Source organism: Xenopus tropicalis, chromosome 2 (genome assembly GCF_000004195.4).
Source record: "Xenopus tropicalis strain Nigerian chromosome 2, UCB_Xtro_10.0, whole genome shotgun sequence".
Lineage (NCBI taxonomy): Eukaryota > Metazoa > Chordata > Amphibia > Anura > Pipidae > Xenopus > Xenopus tropicalis.
The window spans coordinates 26,529,628-26,550,575 of NC_030678.2; the positions used below are offsets into that span (position 1 = coordinate 26,529,628).

The 20,948-nt window shown below is 41.9% G+C and overlaps 1 protein-coding gene across 1 annotated transcript; it reads left to right on the forward strand.

Moving 5' to 3' along the window:
• The first annotated feature begins 3,683 nt into the window (after positions 1-3,683).
• On the forward strand, positions 3,684-19,339 carry LOC100493429 (erythrocyte band 7 integral membrane protein-like). Its single transcript, XM_031896348.1, has 7 exons — positions 3,684-3,991; positions 6,415-6,518; positions 7,670-7,739; positions 11,795-11,877; positions 14,035-14,238; positions 16,352-16,486; positions 19,082-19,339. Exons 1-7 carry the CDS (start codon positions 3,856-3,858, stop codon positions 19,268-19,270), a joined length of 921 nt encoding a protein of 306 aa, XP_031752208.1. The 5' UTR covers positions 3,684-3,855; the 3' UTR covers positions 19,271-19,339.
• The last annotated feature ends 1,609 nt before the right edge of the window (positions 19,340-20,948 follow it).

Here is a 20,948-nt window from a genome sequence, read left to right on the forward strand (position 1 = left end):
TGCAGTAAGGCCCTTTGAAAACCCCATTTATATTTGCCTTCCTCGTTTTTGGGCCACTCTCCAATGCTGTTGAACTGACCCCTGACTGTTTTTTTGCAGATAGAGGTATGGGATCTCTTATCCAGAAATCTGATATGCAAAAAGCTCAGACTAGGTGAAGGCCATTTCCCACAGACTCAATTTTAAGCAAATAATTTTCTACTTCTCTGTCATAATAAAACAGTGCCTTGTACTTGATGGTTACTAAGTTGCATGGATCAATACTGGCGGCAAAACAATAATATTGGGTTTATTTAATGTGTAAATTATTTTTACAGGACCGAAGCTATGGAGATCCAAATAAACCTTTATCTAGAAAACCTAAGGCCCCATATCTGCACTCACACAGAGGTTGATACATCTACAGCAGTGCTGTCCAACTGGCGGCCCGCGACCCCCCTCTGTGTGGCCCCCCACATGTGTGGCTGCTTTGATGGCTTACCTTTGTGTAAGCATTAAATGGTATCCGTGATGAGATTAACTGGCCCCCTGCATGGTTCTCACCTCAGATTCAGGCTGTAATCCCTCTGTATTGTTTAAATATGTAATCCCCTGTGTTTTTCACACCTTTTAATACCTGCATTTTTCACCCCCTGCAGTGTTCACACCTCAGGCTCAGACTGTAATCACTCCCATTGTTCACTTCTTCACACCTCAGACATAGGTACTGTAGGCAGAATATGGCACATACAGCCAACATAGGGCAGGTAGAGTATGGCACACACAGGCAGCATAGGTCAGGGAGGGAATGGCACACACAGGAAGGGTAGGACAGGCAGAGTATGGCACATACAGCCAGCATAGGGCAGGTAGAGTATGGCACACACAGGCAGCATAGGTCAGGGAGGGAATGGCACACACAGGAAGGGTAGGGCAGGCAGAGTATGGCACACACAGGCAGGGTAGGCAGGCAGAGTATGGCACACAGAGGCAGCTTAGGGAAGGCAGAGTATGGCACACACAGGCAGGGTAGGACAGGCAGAGTATGGCACACACAGACAGCATAGGACAGGCAGAGTGCTGCCTGTGTGTGCCATACTCTGCCTGCCCTATGCTGCTTGTGGGAGGTGAACCTGACATGGGTTTGTTGTGGGAGTTTGTTAGCAGTTGGAAATAGCCATTAAATGGTCCCTAAGGTGTGTAATTATGTACTGGGGGTTGCTCTGCTATCCACAGGGGAGGAGGAGGCATATGGAATTTAAGGGTATATCTTAATATGACATAATTCTTTCACATATGAATGATGGTTGATATCCCCACAGTAAGGACCAAGCATTTGGGATTTTGCTGTGCTACCACCATTGTGATAAAATAGGTGTGGTTTTGAAGTGGGTGTGGTTTCAAAAAGGGGAGTGGTCAAAACTGGCTTCCATTAGCGGCCCTCCACCATGTATGCTAGAGAAATTCCGGCCCTCGGCACCGTAGAAGTTGGACAGCACTGATCTACAGTATAAAGAAAATTATGTTCTGCACAAAAATACATTTCTATCTTAATGGGTAATAATAGTATCATATTGACATATACATTTTACATCATTTCCCTTGAGCAGCCATTTTCTGATGGTCTTTGTCACTTACTGATCACCTGACAGGAAATATAGCAGGTGTTACAGTAAAAGACATAGCTCTGTCCATTCACTGGCTGTGTGTGAGCCCATGCATCATAGGAGCCAGAAAATATACTGTATATTTTTCATGAAAAGGCTTAATGTATAGAAAAGAGTGTTTTAAATGTGTGCTGTTTTATGAGTTATGGGGTATAATTTCCCTTTAAGGTCCTGCTATTGGCTAAACTCCTGTATGTAAAGAGACAGCTGTTCCCCTCACGAGTGATTGAATGTGCAATGAATCAACTGTATCTGTATCTCAGTTCCCTGAGGCTACATACCCATGGGCTATTTAGTCATGGTTGCTGTGTGGTGCATTTATATAAAGTGCAAGGCAACACAATTCAATTTATTCCTTCCTGTCCTGTGGATCTGAAAAATTGAAAAATAAAAATAAAGCCATTTGTATTCTTTTTCTGTCCATGTTCAGCATTGGTGTTCACTTTTGAGAGCACTGGTGAGATCAATAAAAATGCACGTAATCTTAGCTATGGGGTGCAATTGCCATGACCAATAACTTCCTACTTCCTACCCCAGCAGAGACAGAGCATGGGGGAGGATGCAGTGAATACAGAGCAGCCTCAGGTTGAATGTCCTACACTCCTTCCTGTAGAGGGGATACCTGGGTTTCGCACGACACAACAACCATGGGCCAATTTCATAAATGCTAAATTACTGCTGGTAAAATTTACCAGGATGTTATATACTTTTAGCCCTCCACAGATAAAATATGAGACAAGAGAGGTCAAGGGGCAAGAAAACTACAGTTACAAATAAAGAGTGTTGTTTTTATTTTGATTAAGGATGCACCGAATTCAGAATTCGGTTTGGGATTTGGCCTAGATTCAGCCTTTTTCAGCAGGGTTTGGATTCGGGCAAATCCACATGCCTGGCTGATCCAAATCCGAATCCTTAAAATCACGTGACGTTTCGTCACATAAACACGGAAATTGAAAATTTGTTACCACACACTAAGTACGGCTCTCTTTAGCCCTTTCATAGCCTAATATGCACATTTGGAGTTGGTTCAGTATTCGGCCAAATCTTTTCAGGATTCAGGGCTAGCCAAATCTAAAATCATTATTTGGTGCATCCCTAATTTTGCTAACTGATGTGCAAAAATGCTTTTAGGCAGAATTCATTCTACCACATCAACTTTTCATAGTGATTTATTTTCAGAATGACTGGAACAAGCAGCCATTGAGAGACTGGTGGTTATTTACAAATGCAAAGGTTCATTTGAGATGCAATATCACCATTTTTTTTTACCCATAATGCAGCATTTTCCATAATTCCAGCATCATTATTTGCACACTCCAAGTTTCCTCTACTGCAATTGCACCTGATACATTACATAGGATACAACTGTGGTTTCATTTTGAAATAAATTGTGTGCAAAATACATCCAACATTTTTTTATGTTTTTATGAGTTTTTTATTTTTTTATGAGTGGGGATGTGTCACTTCTGGTGTGTGCATTCGAAATGGTGTTTGCATCCAAAGTCTGGTGTTCGTGAATTTTTAACTATGGTTTTTCTCTAGGCATCCTTTATTATTACACAGGCATTGCCTGCATGTGCCACAGGCCCTTTATAGTTACTGATCATATTGTGGCACAGGTTGGCCCATATCCCTATATTTATCATGTTTACAAAAGGGATGCCCTTTAACTTCTCTGTGCAGATGGGCACGAATGCCATGCATCAAGATGTGCTTAGCTCTAAATGGTTTACTAAATGACACACAGAAGAAGCTTTTCTAGTGTATTTGGCTCAGCAAAGTACACCCTTCACTTGTACAGTATTGAGATATAATGGACCAGATGGATCCATCTGTAGCTCAAGGGTGTAAAAAACAGAACAATGGGAATCAGTTGACACAGAACCTGCCTGTTAATTAGCATCTTTCAGTCGAAGAAACATGAAGCTCAGTTATTTTGGAGATGGTCTTGTTTGTTGCTGTGGGATGATTCAGTCACCTTTAAAGAGTCATGTTGATATCTCATATTACAAAGCTCAAGGCAATGCCAATATAAGACACAGCTTTACCCCTATGGAATCAGTTGGTAGTTACATTCTGACAGCTTTCAACTTGGACATCATAGAAAATCTGATGCATTGATATTAGTCTCTTTTGGCAAGTCCCATCATTTCTTCTGATATCTCTGTGTATCTTTATACATGACCTTTTGTCTATAAACTCTGTATTTATGCATGTGGAATCCGGACAACCCAGCTTGATATGCTATCAAACTAACAGAGTAGAACCGGCAATGGAACCAGGGTCCCCCCAAGACAAGCCCGGGAGATCAGGAGATTCAGTGAGACGGGAAGAATTTTACAATGGTAATTTGCAATTATCTTTTGTTATCACTTATTTGGGGTCACTTGGGTTATAAAAAGGTAAGGGTACAAAAAAAATAGGGGGTTGCATAAATGAATTTGTTCTTCTGTATTTGTTGTTTACTTGTGTCTTCAATTTATTCGCACCTGTTTATATTAACTACAGATTACAAAAAAGCTAAATTGTACCTTTTCTGACCCCATTCAGTCCTTGAGGACTGTAGGGTTAATTTCGAACTGCAAGTGTGCTGTGCAACGTGCAATTTTGGGCGCATTTTGTTTTACCCAGAATTCAGTGTTTTTCCAAGACAATTCCAGAGTAATTGTGGTCATAAGGAGGGAGAGTTTTGGCCAATGCAATTGCACTGGCAATTTTAACAGTCAGAATGTTGTAATTTCCCACACTTAGGGGGAGATTCACTAAGACATGAACGCTCCGAGTGTATTTTTGCCGATTTTTTTGCGGCCGCACGAAAAATTCGGAAAGGCTCTGCCGCTGTTTACAATGGTCAGTACGAAAATTTTGTGACTTTCGGATCGCCAATACGATATTATCGTGAGTAATACGATTTTTTCGTAAGCATTTTCGGGATATTTGCGATCTTCAGAAATTTTTGTTTCCAATCCGAATTTTTCCCATTTGTGATTCGAATTATTGGATTAGTAAATCTGCCCCTTAGGGTCAAAATAACTTATGTGTGTTCTTTTTTAAGGGCAAATAAGCTACATTTATTAACATAGTGTCTGTGGGGACCATGAAGCTACTACCACGTCCAAATGGTGGTAGCTCCAGGCAGGGGCGGGCCAAGCCGACCGGGCGCCCTAGGCAACCCTGTCGGCCAACTCCGCCCACCTCCCCGCCCCCCCCCCCAACGGCGCATGTGCGCCAAAGCGCAGGGGGGGAGCGGTGCGATTAGATCGGTCATTGCCTCCGCCGCTAATGACAAGCGGCGGAGGCAATGACAAAGTAGCACTAGGGGTAGGCAGGAGAGGCTCCTGCCTGGTGACCCCCAATCGTTGCGCCCTAGGCAGCTGCCTCTTCTGCCTACCCCTAGTTCCGGCCCTGGCTCCAGGATTCCCCTGAGTCAGTAAGTGCACTTATGCGTGATTTGGAACAGGATTTGGGGTGCACAAGCACAACAATGTGTGTTTGGATGCAAATATGTATGGTGTCAATTCACACAATGACTGCACGCATTATTCTGCAACCATAACAGAAGACAAATTTATTGCTGATATTCACTGATCCTATTAACCAGTGAGAATGTTTAATGATTGGAATGTTTAATGATATACTGATTGGAAATAGCTCAAACCCAGAGACCAGTTGCAAGGCTGCTTATAAATAAATCAATATGTGAATGTATAGGACAACAACAACAAAATCTGAACACTCAACAAAATTCAATGAAGTTTTTTTTTTTTTTTTTAAAAGGAACTGTAACTAACAAATTGGGACATTTATTGAAATTAAAAATTAAACAGAGAAACAGCATTTGTATAAAATGAGCCCCTCAGACAGCGGTATCCATTGCGGCAGTGCTATACAGGAGCACAGCTGGTGGGCAATTAGCCTGCAGTGAGCGCCAGCTGCTTTTCATTCTGCTCCCAAATGTGCAGCCTCTTGTGCCAGTGACAGCCACTTGGGTAACATTGCCAGGGGAAAGCTCATTCGCTGCTCGATGCTCATTTCTGATACACTGGCACATTATGCACACAGAATGGAATCTCCAGTGGATTGGAATGGAATCCCCAATATATGTTTATTTTCAGCAGCTGATTACTCATTAGTTATGCTGCGTGGATGCTATTGATATTGCTACGAGCATTATCATCTTAATCATCATCAACACCAAGTTACACGGTATTTTAACATTCTGTAATGTTATAATTTTACAGATGTTTGTAACAAACAAAAATATATTGGTATTTTTGATATTAAATTGAACCAAAATTTGTTAAAGAGTCCACACAACACAGAAACCGCTAATATACCACTGTATATCACCATGATCTGTTCCTTCAAAAAGTATGAATAAATACCCTTTTTTATTTTCTGAAATTCAGCTGCAAAACAGTTCTTCTCTTAAAGTAGTCAGCCAGATCAGCAGGGGAACAGGGGGCCATGGTTATTTCAAACCACGTTATTACATTAAACATCATGAAAAGGCTGCATATTTTTTAATTGATTTATATTTTATATAAGTCGCTTGAAATTATTTTGAATTTTTAGAAAGCTTAAGTAGTGTTTGGGTAGAGTTTAAAAGCAAAACAAATTATAGATAAGTATAATATACTTTATCTCTTTGTTATGAGATATGAGTGCATTAAGAAAGCTTAAAATGCTGACTGGAAGATTCTACAGTATCAGTTTTAGTGTTCTTGCTGTTGAAATGTTCCTAAACTGCACTTTTTATGTATTTCAGATTTAGAAAGACAAGAAACCCATTGCTGTGGGTATATTTTGGTCTTCTTTGCAGTCCTCCTGGTTTTAGTCACCTTTCCTCTTTCAATCTTTTTTTGCCTAAAGGTAAATATATGTATATATATGTATAAAAAATATGTATAAAAAAAACAGCTTAATTACTGGATTTGGGGTTTGGCAAAGAGTAAGTGGAAAAATCCTGGGAACCTTGAACAGCAAAATTTACTGATGCAGGGAGTGGCTCCTGACGATTCCCTGATCAGATCTATAGCTCTGTGTAACATAGGCAATAGAACTAAGGACTGAGCAATTGCTGACCGCCATTAAGCGTCAGACTGGGGGGTGCAGGGCCCACCAGGGCTACCGCCCCGGGGGGCCCCCGCACCCAACAAAGTTCCCTCGCCGGCTGCGTCCCCCGACATGCCCCTCCTAACCCCCCGCAGGGGCCCCCTCCCGATGTTCTCCCCATAAGTGTCAGGGGAGGACACCGGTGGCCAGGGAGCGACAACAGGCATCAGGTCTGGGCCGCCAGGGCCCACCGGGTTTTTTCCCGGTGACCCAGTCCGACCCTGCTGCCATTTCCTGCTTGGATTTCTATAACTTGAAAGGAGACACATTAAAAGTGGAACCATAGTCCACTCCAAGGCAAGTAAACATGCAATATCTTGCCAATCACATGAATACAAGCAAAAATCATAAGTGACCTGACCCAGGAAGATGCCAGCCAACAGCCCAGGGCAGATCTGTATTTCCTGGAGAGGCTTAATTATCATAATTTGGATTTGTGAATTTTGAGAGTTTATTTCAATCCGAATATTCTCACAATTTTACCAAACTCAAATGTTTGCAGATTTCTTTAAAAATTAAAACCTAAAAAAATGGAGTAAAACGAATTGAAAAAGGTCGCACAGATATTTCCTAGGACAACTCCCATTGACTTTTACATTTAAGTTTTTCAATTTTTTTGCATTATCAATATCTTGATAAACAATAGCGCCAAAAAATTGTTCTACAAATATCTAACATTAACGTTTTGTAAACTAACTCAAATTTGGGAATTAATAAATCAGTACCTTGCTGATACAGGGGTAACAAGATGTCGTTTATAAGGGAACCTGGATAATGGTGATAAAATTAAACAATCTGTGGTAAGGCTTTAGTTCTCTTTTAAATTAATATTTGATCTTTCATGGTTTGTTTAACAGTGCAGCCTAAATCAATGCCTAAGTCAATATTTAACTATTTCATATTTTTAGCTTGTTCGTGAATATGAACGGGCTGTCATTTTTCGACTGGGAAGAGTCAGAAATGGAGCAAAAGGACCAGGTATATAATCCATTATTAATATTATGCTTTACAATTCATGACATTGCATGATTTCACAGGATGTATTAATAGCACAATACAGATCAAAACTGTTTTATACTGTTAAAAATCCCATCAGCCCTTAGTTCTATATATTAGCGAACCTTCAGTATTTATGAATATTTAAAGCCCAGCTTAACAAGAAGACACTGCAAAGGATGACTGAATAAACTGTAATAAGTGCTAATATAAATAATAAATGTGACGGCTGCCAAATACTGCTCAGCTTCTAACATCCTTCTGCATAAGGCTAGTGTACTTATGGCTTAGTTTACATGGTCTGACATGACACCAGTGGCTAACACAAATAATATTAAAGGGCAACTCTGGCTTCTGAATCAAAATTTGTAAAAGAGCCCCACGCAAAACAGAGAATCCGAATCATGAAATCCGATTGTTCCTGATGTTTGCAAAAGTCACGAAAATTCCGTTCGTTCGAATACGAAGATTTTTCGTATTGAAACGATCGTTTGTGAATGTCGATCCAATTGAAATTTTCATATCCGAACGATCGTAAGCAGCGGGAAAACCATTCTGACTTTGAACCTTTAGTGCATGATTTTGGAAGCTTCCCACAGGACTCAATGGCACTCTGCAGCTCCAACCCGGCCCAAGGAAAGTCTCCCATAGGGCTCAATGGCACTCTGCAGCTCCAACCCGGCCCAAGGAAAGTCTCCCATAGGGCTCAATGGCACTCTGCAGCTCCAACCCGGCCCAAGGAAAGTCTCCCATAGGGCTCAATGGCACTCTGCAGCTCCAACCCGGCCCAAGGAAAGTCTCCCATAGGGCTCAATGGCACTCTGCAGCTCCAACCCGGCCCAAGGAAAGTCTCCCATAGGGCTCAATGGCACTCTGCAGCTCCAACCCGGCCCAAGGAAAGCCTCCCATAGGGCTCAATGGCACTCTGCAGCTCCAACCCGGCCCAAGGAAAGTCTCCCATAGGGCTCAATGGCACTCTGCAGCTCCAACCCGGCCCAAGGAAAGTCTCCCATAGGGCTCAATGGCACTCTGCAGCTCCAACCCGGCCCAAGGAAAGTCTCCCATAGGGCTCAATGGCACTCTGCAGCTCCAACCCGGCCCAAGGAAAGTCTCCCATAGGGCTCAATGGCACTCTGCAGCTCCAACCCGGCCCAAGGAAAGTCTCCCATAGGGCTCAATGGCACTCTGCAGCTCCAACCCGGCCCAAGGAAAGCCTCCCATAGGGCTCAATGGCACTCTGCAGCTCCAACCCGGCCCAAGGAAAGCCTCCCATAGGGCTCAATGGCACTCTGCAGCTCCAACCCGGCCCAAGGAAAGTCTCCCATAGGGCTCAATGGCACTCTGCAGCTCCAACCCGGCCCAAGGAAAGCCTCCCATAGGGCTCAATGGCACTCTGCAGCTCCAACCCGGCCCAAGGAAAGCCTCCCATAGGGCTCAATGGCACTCTGCAGCTCCAACCCGGCCCAAGGAAAGCCTCCCATAGGGCTCAACGGCACTCTGCAGCTCCAACCCGGCCCAAGGAAAGCCTCCCATAGGGCTCAATGGCACTCTGCAGCTCCAACCCGGCCCAAGGAAAGTCTCCCATAGGGCTCAATGGCACTCTGCAGCTCCAACCTGGCCCAAGGAAAGTCTCCCATAGGGCTCAATGGCACTCTGCAGCTCCAACCTGGCCCAAGGAAAGTCTCCCATAGGGCTCAAATGGCACTCTGCAGCTCCAACCCGGCCCAAGGAAAGTCTCCCATAGGGCTCAATGGCATTCTGCAGCTCCAACCCGGCCCAAGGAAAGTCTCCCATAGGGCTCAATGGCAATCTGCAGCTCCAACCCGGCCCAAGGAAAGCCTCCCATAGGGCTCAATGGCACTCTGCAGCTCCAACCCGGCCCAAGAAAAGTCTCCCATAGGGCTCAATGGCACTCTGCAGCTCCAACCCGGCCCAAGAAAAGTCTCCCATAGGGCTCAATGGCACTCTGCAGCTCCAACCCGGCCCAAGAAAAGTCTCCCATAGGGCTCAATGGCACTCTGCAGCTCCAACCCGGCCCAAGAAAAGTCTCCCATAGGACTCAATGGCACTCTGCAGCTCCAACCTGGCCCAAGGACAGTCTCCCATACCATAGGGCTCAATGGCACTCTGCAGCTCCAACCCGGCCCAAGGAAAGACTCCCATAGGGCTCAATGGCACTCTGCAGCTCCAACCCGGCCCAAGGAAAGTCTCCCATAGGGCTCAATGGCACTCTGCAGCTCCAACCCGGCCCAAGGAAAGTCTCCCATAGGGCTCAATGGCACTCTGCAGCTCCAACCTGGCCCAAGGAAAGTCTCACATAGGGCTCAATGGCACTCTGCAGCTCCAACCTGGCCCAAGGAAAGTCTCCCATAGGGCTCAATGGCACTCTGCAGCTCCAACCTGGCCCAAGGAAAGTCACAATACCGAAGCTTGAAAATTCGTACTCGTTCAACAAATACGATTTTGTCTCACAAATTGTTGTGCAAATTGTTGCAAAGTATGAAAAAGTCACGCAAATTAACGTAAATATTGCCGAAAATACGCAAAAGTTGTAAAACTTTAGAAAAAATACGATTTTTTTGTATTCGTACCTGTCGTACTTTAAAAATGTGCCCCAGAATCCCCTAATATACCTATCACTGAAATCTGTTTCTTTGAAAAGTATGAATAAATACCATTTTTATATGCTGAAATCCAGCTGAAAAACAGGGTGGAGCTACAGTGATCCTAACCCAGCTAACAATTTTTCTTGATAAGCACTGGTTTATGGCACCATCATTACTACATCAATGGGACATGATGCCAATGGTTTGTGGGCTTTTGGGTTGCTGGATTACAGTATTTGTCATAAACATGGCAGTGTATGTCCGAGGCAACATTCATTTTGTGCACTCTAGCACTGTATTTATGGTGAATTAAATATAGAATGGAAAACATTGCCCTCTGTGCCATTGTCCCATGGTTCCACCTACTTCACATACTCTTCTCTTTGCTCTGCAATATTCCTGTTTTGTCCCCAAATCTCATATTGTTAGCCCTGCATTGAGTAGCTGTGCTGCTATTTGCACAAGCTGCAAATTGGGCAATTAAAATGAAAGAAAACAGAACAAAAAGTGTTTTTTCCCAAGTCTTACCAGGGTAGGGGACCAATGCCCTGTGTTCCAGCAATACATTTTTTTTATATAACACATGCCATAGAGAAATATGTTGCTGGTGGATTACAATGCCATGGTGTATCATCACTAATTTTGGACAGAGAGGCCTTCAAGATGATGTTGGCCTAGGGTTCATAAATACTACAAAGTGACCCTCGAAGCCACTGGTGCTGGACTTGCAGCACTTGTACTGAGACTGGTACTGCCCTGAGTTTGAAGAAATTAGTCAAAATCCAGAGTAACTGTGAATTGTGCAAAACTTATACTAATATTAATATTTGAACTTTAACTCTGCAAGGCTGATTTACAAACACAGGTGTTAAATAGCACAAGTATACTTGTCAATAATAACCAGTCAGGCATTTGCTTTCATTTTCTTGTAGTAGACTGTTTAAAACTAATTGTTCATGGGTTGCTTTTGGGAACTGCACTTACTGTACGTGATTTTGTACCAATTCTAGCCAAAGATATCTTTAGAAATCCCATACTTGATACCATTTATAAGTTTTAGTACCAGTTAGACTCACCAAGGGTATAAATTGTTGTACTAATATTGGTAGTTTTTTTTTACTTTTCCAGCTCCTAAAACTCAACCAACTAACCAATATAAGCATATTCTTATTTTGCCTATTACTAGGAAATCCTTGAAATCCATTTTGTTAAAAATGTCCTTATCAGCATAGACAAGCGTTCAGCAGCATTCAGGCAGCATTCAGCACCTAAAAGTGTTCTCACTTGAAACCAAAAACCCTTAATGGGAACGAGAGCTGTAACAGATCCCTGTTGCTAAATGAGCTCATTGCCATCTGAACACAATAGCCTTCTCTAATATATATTATTCCAGCTCTACTATATTGTTTGTTTATGTCTCCTTCTCTGTAGGGGTTTTCTGGGTTCTCCCTTGCGCCGATAACATCAAGATAGTGGATATAAGAACAGTCTCATTTGCTGTGCCTCCTCAAGAGGTGAGTTGCCATCCAAAGACACATAGCCCGTACAGATGGATTCAGTGCAAATGCAACCCTCCAGATGATTTAAATGACAACCCCCAGAATTCCTATGGCAGTATCCCATCCCTGGGGGGGTCATTTACTAAGTGCAGGGGAGGTTGCAAAAATAGTAACGCAATGTACCATATCTTTTGCACTTTGCACCATGCCCTGCTTTTCTCTAAACTGCCAAAACAGAGCACAGAGACCTGCACAGAGATGTTACAGTGGCACTGATATCTGAACATTAATAGGGTTAAGGTGGCCATGCATGCTTAGATACGCTTGTTTAGCGAGGTCGCCAAACAAGCAAATTTTTCCCCTGTTATTCGAGATAAGAGAAGTCAGAGCACGGACCACATCAAAAAGCCAATGTGGTCTTTGATCCGCCAAAAAAAATCAAGCCTGCCTGAATGAACATCTGGACAATTTTTGGCCAGGTATCAGTTTGGGAGGTCTGTCGAAGGGCCCCATACAAGAATCAGTCTGTAGGACCCAAATCAAAAGCTTAAATCTGCCCATGTGTGGCCACCTTAACATGTCAGTCAAAAGAATGTGGCCAACCACAATTATAACTGGCCGGATATATATATATATATAAGTTATAGCATGACTTCTAATGTATTGATCTGAACACTGACATCAAACATTAGAGATCTGAATTCTCCCAGAGAGTTGCCACTTGGTTAGTACATAGTTGATAGTAAGTGAGGGACACTGGTGCATAAGAATAAGAAAAGGAGAAAAAGCATTTGAGGATTTGAGACTGGCAATCTATGAGAGGCTGCTGTAAATACCCATAGACAGTCATAATAAGAAAAGAAATAAACCAGATGGAATCAGAGGTAGAAGGTGCTACACCTAATGAAAGCCTCTAGGATTTCACTTTGGTCCTGATACCAAGCTAAACTGCCTGTCATTCTGGGAATGCATTTAATGATCTATTTCTATCAAACTCGATGAGTGGGTATTGTGACAAATTATACAGGGAATTTTGCCATCTAGTGGCTATTTGTGATAATTTTTTTTTACTAAAATTTTGTTAGCATAATCAGTCGTGCGGTTCATAATAATATTTGTATTCGGTATACACAGGGCCGGATTTCCCACAGTCCTATGACGCCACCGCCAAACCAACCCCCATCCCGTGTATGCGCATCCTATGTCCCTGCATCCGGAGCACAGGGGACAGGGCGCTCGTTGATTCAAAATTTTCTGCATGCCTGCTCACTAGTGCTCCAGATGTGAGGAACCTTCATATGCGCCGCCCTAGGCCCGGGCCTTTGTGGCCTTGCCACAAATTTGGGCCTGGGTATACAGATAAATAAGCAGCCATGTATATTCTGATTTGTATGTGGTTTTTCCAAAACTGTAACATGAGAGTCAGTTAAGGAAAGATCCCTTATCCGGAAAACCCTAAGTCTTGAGCATTTTGGATAACAAGTCCTATACCTGTATTTTGGGTATCACGGTCCAAGCTCTGATCTCCCATCCCACTAGCAGGTAGTAGTTTATGGGTTATAAGTCAGGGGTACATTTAATCCTATTCATTTTAGGTAAAAAAAAAGAAGAACCCACAATTTTAAAAACTGTACAACTGATATTTTTCATTAAAAAAAGAAATTAAATAAGCAGCCACATATTATTTTGGGAATGTGTGCGGCTTGTTGCTGGTGACAATATGCTAACACCAGTGGAATACTTTACTTGAGTTAATACAAATCTTGGCTGCTTCCGTTACCATGATTGTATTAACTTGGCTTTTTTGCAGGCGCCGCAGTTCTCAGTATTTACTCTTTGGCGCCTGGAGTCTTGTGACACCAAAATCACTGGCCGTACATAAAACGAATGGCTTTAAATGTAAATAGAGCTACACTAACGTGGTTATGTAATAAAAAGTGCAAAGTCTAATCACCAATAGTAAACAATCAGCAGGCAGCATTACTGGTCATCTGTTTCAATACAAACATTCTACTGGTTGCTATGGGTTGCTGTGCTGGGGCAAATTTTGTGCTTTTTATTATATATGGTGATAAAGAGGCAAACATAACTTGCAATAATGCAAATGCTGATTCTGAATAAGGTTTGCTGTTGCTCAAACCTCCCCATATTATTCTCCTAAATATAAAATAGGTTTTAACCAAGGACTCTGTTACCATCATGGTGGATGCTGTTGTATTCTATCGCGTTTTTAATCCAACGGTTGCCGTAGTTAAAGTGGATAATGCCAGCCAGGCCACCCAGATGCTGGCACAGACTACACTCCGGAACATGCTGGGAACCAAAAGCCTCACACAGATCCTCGTAGAACGGGAAGAGATGGCTGAACAAATGAGTGTAAGCAAATGATAACACTGCATATATTCACAAATGGAACTGCTGATAGTCTACTTGAAAATGTCCAACCCCAAGCATTATGCCCTCCAAGTGGAACCTAAGCAAGGTACAGTGAGGTGCACTGCTGCTGTCAGGCAAGTTGAGATACTCTCCTCAGGCGCGCCCCTGAAGTTACATGGGGTGGAAAAAAGCTGCTCCTGGTAACTTCAAGAACTGAAATTCCAATTTTTAAATTTAAATTTAGACTCTGCTAGTGCCCCCTTCAATGTGAAAAGGAGGGGCTTAGGGCGGCACTTGGAGCCAGAATGCCCCTGGCTACAGTAGTCCCTAAGTCTGTACACTTGCATCCCTATCCTGAGGGTGATACACCCAATAAGCTAATCCTTCTGCTTTCCTTTTGATGCATCGGGCTGCTTACTAAATACCCTGACCCTAACTAGCTATTACATGACTATCCTTCACTTAATGGGCCTACCTCTGCCCAGGCTCAGAGTACCATCTACCCTTTTCAACAGGTGGGATTCAAAGAGGCAGAGCAAGTTAACGTTCTCTTTTATAAAGTAGAACAATGATGTTTACTGCCTACCTACTAAACTGTCTAAAAATTACTTTAACCCAGGATTGGAAAACTGCTTTCCCAGCCAACTATAAATTAGGTCCACACCTAGCTGTCTAAAACTATAGGGAACTGCCTGAATAAGTAGTAACTAAACCTTCAGTCCCCTTAAATACATGTAAAGTATCTAACACAGTATGTCACAATAGTGTGATATGTACCCCATGCTACGTGCTGCCCCTTCCCCACCAGAGTCACTGCTTGTCAGCAGGGAGCATGGGACAAGACATACTTCACAGGGTTGCACTGATGCTTAGTTTAATGCAATCAGCCCTGCAACTTGTATTTATTAGAAGTTTATTAATGCAATCTGATAACCTTAGTAATGATTTTGTTAAGAACAGGGGGATATGTAATGCAGGAATACACAGGGAAAAAAGCAGGCTGGCACTCTGGTGTTCCACAAGAAGTCAAAAAAGCAGCTTATATTAAATAAAAAGTTTTAAGGTTTATTTAATCCATACATAAAAAACAAAAAAGAAGCCTTGCGTTTTTCGTACCTTAGGGGTACTTAATCATAGGCTACAATGCAGCCAGGACTGTTCTGCAATGGACTAATGAAAGAATGGCAATTGCAGTTCAAAGGATCCTGATGTCAGCAGATATTAATTTATTAGAACTGCAGATTTCTAAGGCAAATTTTAACTGTAGGTAGGTTTTTTAGGCCTATGAGAGATTGAAGCACACAAACTTCTGGAACAGCAAGAAGTAGGAAGGAGATGCAATTTCCTTACCTGCCTTGGTTGCAAACTGACGTGTATAAGCTTACTGAGCATGAAGGGTTGTGGTTATATAGATGGGTCTATTCAAAGCAACTTTTAATTTGGTCTTTATTATTAATTTTGTATGGTTTTTGAATTATAACTAATACTAATCGATCCTGAAAATGAAAATGCTATTGGATTTTGGCATAACTGACTCTTTAAACAATGTAGCAGAAAAATGTCAGCAAGATTTATATGTACCACCAGGGCCACAGAGGGGTACAGGGGGTACTCAAGTCAGGGGTCCTGTGGCAGAGGGGACAAAGGAGGTGCAAAGGTACGATCAGTGGGTGGCAAAGTAATTGGGGTGGGGTTTAGGAATACTTGGGCATGGTTGAGGAGGATCAGGGGACCATTTGTTTGCAGGACATTTCTTTTTTTATTGAAATCCCCTTATATTGGTTGACATGGCCCACCTCCCAAGGTCCCCAGGGGATTGTTAGGCTAATAAACAAGGCTTAGTAAGGGGGAGCCCTGCCAACTTTTTATTATGGGGCCCCATGATGGCAGCCCTGTGTACCATAGCACTAAACCAAGGTAGTTGATCCAAGAAGCTATCCTAAGTGGTAGTAGCTCCTCCCTATTTTTATATACAAAATAATGTATATTGGAATTGTATTTTCTTTCATTAGGCAAAATTTGATTGTTTTGGTTTACAAATCCTTTAAATAAGGTGCTACAAATGATCCATGAGCAATGGTGTCCTAATAACCAAAAACAATTCAACATTTAGAAAATCTTGTATGAAGCCACTAGAGATTGGGGGATCCGAGTGGAGCGTGTGGAGATTAAGGACGTGAAGTTACCACAATCCCTGCAGAGAGCAATGGCTGCAGAAGCGGAAGCGTCCCGTGATGCCAGAGCCAAGGTATAAACACTGTTGGATTGTTTTAGTGTTTTTAATACTAATTACTAAATGAACAATTAACTATAGGCTGGGAAATAAACCAGTTCCCAAAATAAAGTGCAGCCTTCATTGGGTTTTCTCATTTTTTAAAACCTAAACTATCTCTTACCCCTTAAATTCTTAATGCCCAACACCTAAAAGGTGGATCTGTATAGCAACCATACATGAAACTAGACAGAAGGAAACCCTGAAACCAAAACTACACAGGGATTGTTACAAAATCTGTATCAACTCAGTTATTCTACTGTATTCTGTACACTTATAATAAATGGCATGAGCTATCAGGACGACATGTAAAGACAGGCCTCGGGAATGTCAATATTTTCAAAGAGTATCGACTTTCCTTTAACATACAAGGAAGGAAAATACGTCAGGCTAGCTCAGCAGTGAATCACAAGAAAACTGTTATACTTGTTACGTGTGGGAAATGTTCATGGAAATGTTCATTGTACTACGCACTAAAGGGGACAATACACGGGCAATTCAGCCGCTTCAGACCAATTCGGCAGCTCATCTACTTGTGTATTGGGCACTCCAACGGGCCTACCCGACAGATATATCTGCCCGAAAATCAGCCATATGTTGATGGGGCAGGTTTGATTTTCCTATCACAATTGAAGACCACATTGGTTCACAGTCATCCCCCCGACGGCTTGTGTCCCCATCATTGTGATACGATCATTTGGCCTTAGGGCCAAACGGTTGGATAAGCCTGATATTGCCCACCTTAGTTGGGCATATAGGGGAAAGACTTGCTTGCTTGGTGACCTCGGCAAACAAACAGGTCTCAATAAGGTATGACCAGCTTAACATTAATTCCTAATGTGATTTAATGAGCAAAGCATATTTTGCTCCATTTCTAGTAACCTATAGCAGCCAATCAGCCGACAGCATTTACTTTTCAACTGTGTTACAACTGTTTTATTGGCCACTATTAGTGATGAGTGAATGAAAACACGGCTACCACATGACTGTTTTGAAATGGGTGACTTTTTCTCACTCTGCAAATTTTTGTTGTAGTGAATTTTTGCAGCACTTTCACAAAACATGGGGTTATTATCTAGATTCTATACTATTTGCACATTATCTGTAAGCCAGTTATACAGAAAGTTCTCAATTACAGAAAGACCATCTCCCATAGACTCCATTCTAATCAAATAATTCACATTTTTAAAAATGATTTCCTTTATCTCTGTAATAATAAAATAGTGCCTTGTACTTGATCCCAACTAAGATATAATTAATCCTTATTGGAGCCAAAACAATCCTATTGGGTTTAATTACTGTTTAAATCATTTTTTAGTAGACTCAAGTTATGGAGATCCAAATTACAGAAAGACCCCTTATCTGGAAAACCCCAGGTCCCAAGCATTCTGGATAACAGGTCCCATACCTGTACTTTGTATATGGTATTCTGTTCCTGTATATAAATGCAGCCTGATAGTGTGAGCACAGTTCAGTCAGAATATGGTGATAATCTAGAGCAGGTAAAATTATTCTGGTTATATTTATCCTTTTGAGTGGGTGTCAAATGTAAGAATACAACAATTTAGCTATTTTTATTGGAACGCTGCACTTGTGTTTTATAGGCATATAAACAGATGCTTTGGCACAGGTCGGTTCATGAAGAAATGTAGACTTCCATTTCTTAGACCTGAACAGCCTGCACTTTTGAATATGGAACATACAGTTGTACCTGAAATCAATCATCATTGAGAGAGGAAGGCAGGTTAATGGCATTTATTTGCCAAGGAAAAACACCAAGGGCAAAACTTCTTTTAGCAATAGGTGTAACAGCACACAGTAAGCGCTGAGATACTCTACCCAGGCAGCAATGTTTACCTGCTGCCTGTATGTGTTTATTCAAGCTCCATGTTAGTATTTCTGTTGGCGTGAGTCATTAGGTGTAGCACGGAGCTGGCTATTCAATGTACAGAGTAAGCACAGTGAGGCAATGTTCTATTTTCAGAATCATCACCTCCATGGGAAAACCTAGACAAAAGGAAATGGGGAGAGATTTACAGTAATGGATCCCATACCTGTATATTATTTACCATATTAATGTGTTGCTGATGTTCTTCTCAGAACTGTTCATCTAATGAGTTTGTTGGCCATTGATTACTAAGGCTGAGAGGGTCTGTCCCTATGTGTTTAAAGGGGTGGTTTACCTTTTGATTAACTTTTAGTATGTTATAGAATGTCCTATTCTTTCAATTGGTCTTCATTTTTTATCTTGTATAGTTTTTGAAATATTTGCCTTCTGCTTCTGATTCTTTCCAACTTTCAAAAAGGGGTCACTGACCCCAGCAGCCAAAAAACTATTCCTCAGTGTGGCTACAATTTTATTGTTATATTGTTACTTTTTATTACTTATCTTTCTATTAAGCCCCTCCTCTATCCATATTCATGTCTCTTTGTCAAACCACTGCCTGGTTGCTAGGGTATATTGTACCCTAGCAACCAGATAGCTGTCCATTTTCCAAATATGAGTAGTAAATATGATTTTTTATGTCTGATAGCATTTTATAAATATTTTTTTATTACTTGACTCTGCAGGTCATTGCAGCAGAGGGAGAGATGAATGCCTCTCGTTCGTTGAAAGAAGCCGCTCTCATTATGTCCGAGACACCGGCAGCTCTTCAGCTCCGCTATTTGCAGACTCTCTCCCACATCTCTGCAGAGAAGAACTCCACCATTGTATTCCCAGTACCTATGGATATCATATCCATGTTAGCTCCAAAGTAGCAATGAAAAGAACAGTGCTGTCTTGCTAATTATAGCATAAAATAATCAATAAATGGGTATAAATCAATATATTTACAGCTCTGGTCATTGCAGTGAATATATTTTGGAACAAATGTTTCATAAAACTTTGAGTATTGTTTGCCATCTGTATGTGAAGTGCCCCATTTGATAAGATTTGACCAATCAAACTCTGAGGTGAATAAGCCAAATCTAACTAGTCAAATAGATAGGCATCATTCACAACATGTATAGGAGTATGGTTTACCTGCCTGATCAAGATCTGGCCAATTTCAGGCAGGCAGGCCCATCATTAGTGCCCATACAAGGGCCGATAAGCTGCAAACCGGTCTAAGGGAATCAGCCCGTGTATGGCCACCATTTGTCTACAGCTCATACAATTTGATTAATCAGATTTGCAGATTTTTGGACCATGTATCATTTCAGCATTTCAGTCTTAAATGGATAGTTCACTTTTGTGTTTACTTTTAGAATGACATAGAATGACCAATTGTAAGCAACTTTTCATTTGGTCTTCATTTTTTATCCTTTCTGGATTTTAAATTATTTACACTTTTTTGCAAGTGGCACCTGAAACAGCACATAGTATTGCTAAATACACAATAAATGTTATTTTATCTATTTTTTCCTATGGGATGTTTGTAATAAAAAGCTGTCATAGCCAGTATGAGGGTATAGTTCCTAATTTAGCTTTAACCCACCAATATTGTACAGCAGCTTTGGGTGTAGCAATAGGTGTCTGGGAGCACAGAGAACCCATTGGGGCTCATTGCAGCTCACATCCAGCTTCAGTCATGTTGACGGGTGCCAGTGCCATTGTAAAACCCCTTTGGTCCTCTTGTCTTTTCTTCCCACAATATTATTTCAAGTGACAGTTCCAGCCCGGCCAGGGAGAGTCAACAAGTTACTCCTGAGCTGTTAAATTCCTCACCTAGTTAATCATCTCTCAGCCTGCGTGAGGCTGAACTTGCTATTAGCTTCACTTTATGTCTCCAGCAGAGAGAACACAGTATACTGATGCCACCTCCTGTGTGGGGTGAATAGGTGGATTGTTTTGGGGAATAAATGTATTTGGTAAAGGATAATGTGTGCAGGGGCCAGATGGTGTACATGGGTGTGTTTGCTTATACAGTATCGAGGGACAGTTGTTGATAAGAGTCTTATGGCACATTACCAAGGTACATAGAGACCAGTGTGACGTGGCAGACTCTGAATTCCACAGAAACAGCAGCAGGTTACTCAATAGCAAAGTGAAATGTGATAGCTGTTATGGAGAATAACTTTTTGCTGGTTTTTGTCAGCAATGACATGAACCTTAGCTGAAAGGCTGCTGGGACTACATTTCATGGCGGTAGGCTAACTGCACTAGGCACAGAGTACCAAATCCTATAAGGAGAACTGGGCATTATCTATGGAGCCTTTGTTTTGGTTTACATGAGAGGCTTTGCAGGACACGTTATTCTTCTCTGTGGAATCTTTACCATCCTACTAAATATAATCATGGGTGGAATATCTGTCAGAAGAAGTATAGGCACACAGTGGGTCAGTTTTGGTTTCTTTTTGGTCCCTTTTTCCTAACCTGACTATGAGAGACCATGAAAGCTGAAGCTTAGCTCTAACCTTGCCCCACCAGTTGACCAGTAAGTCATTATCACACACT

Bases quoted from the DNA above. Each gene is read 5' to 3' on its own strand.
- LOC100493429 (XM_031896348.1), top strand. From the start codon at position 3,856: ATGCATGTGGAATCCGGACAACCCAGCTTGATATGCTATCAAACTAAC. The intron at 6,519-7,669 runs GTAAATATATGT...TCATATTTTTAG, and splicing joins CAATCTTTTTTTGCCTAAAG to CTTGTTCGTGAATATGAACG. The intron at 11,878-14,034 runs GTGAGTTGCCAT...AATATAAAATAG, and splicing joins TTGCTGTGCCTCCTCAAGAG to GTTTTAACCAAGGACTCTGT.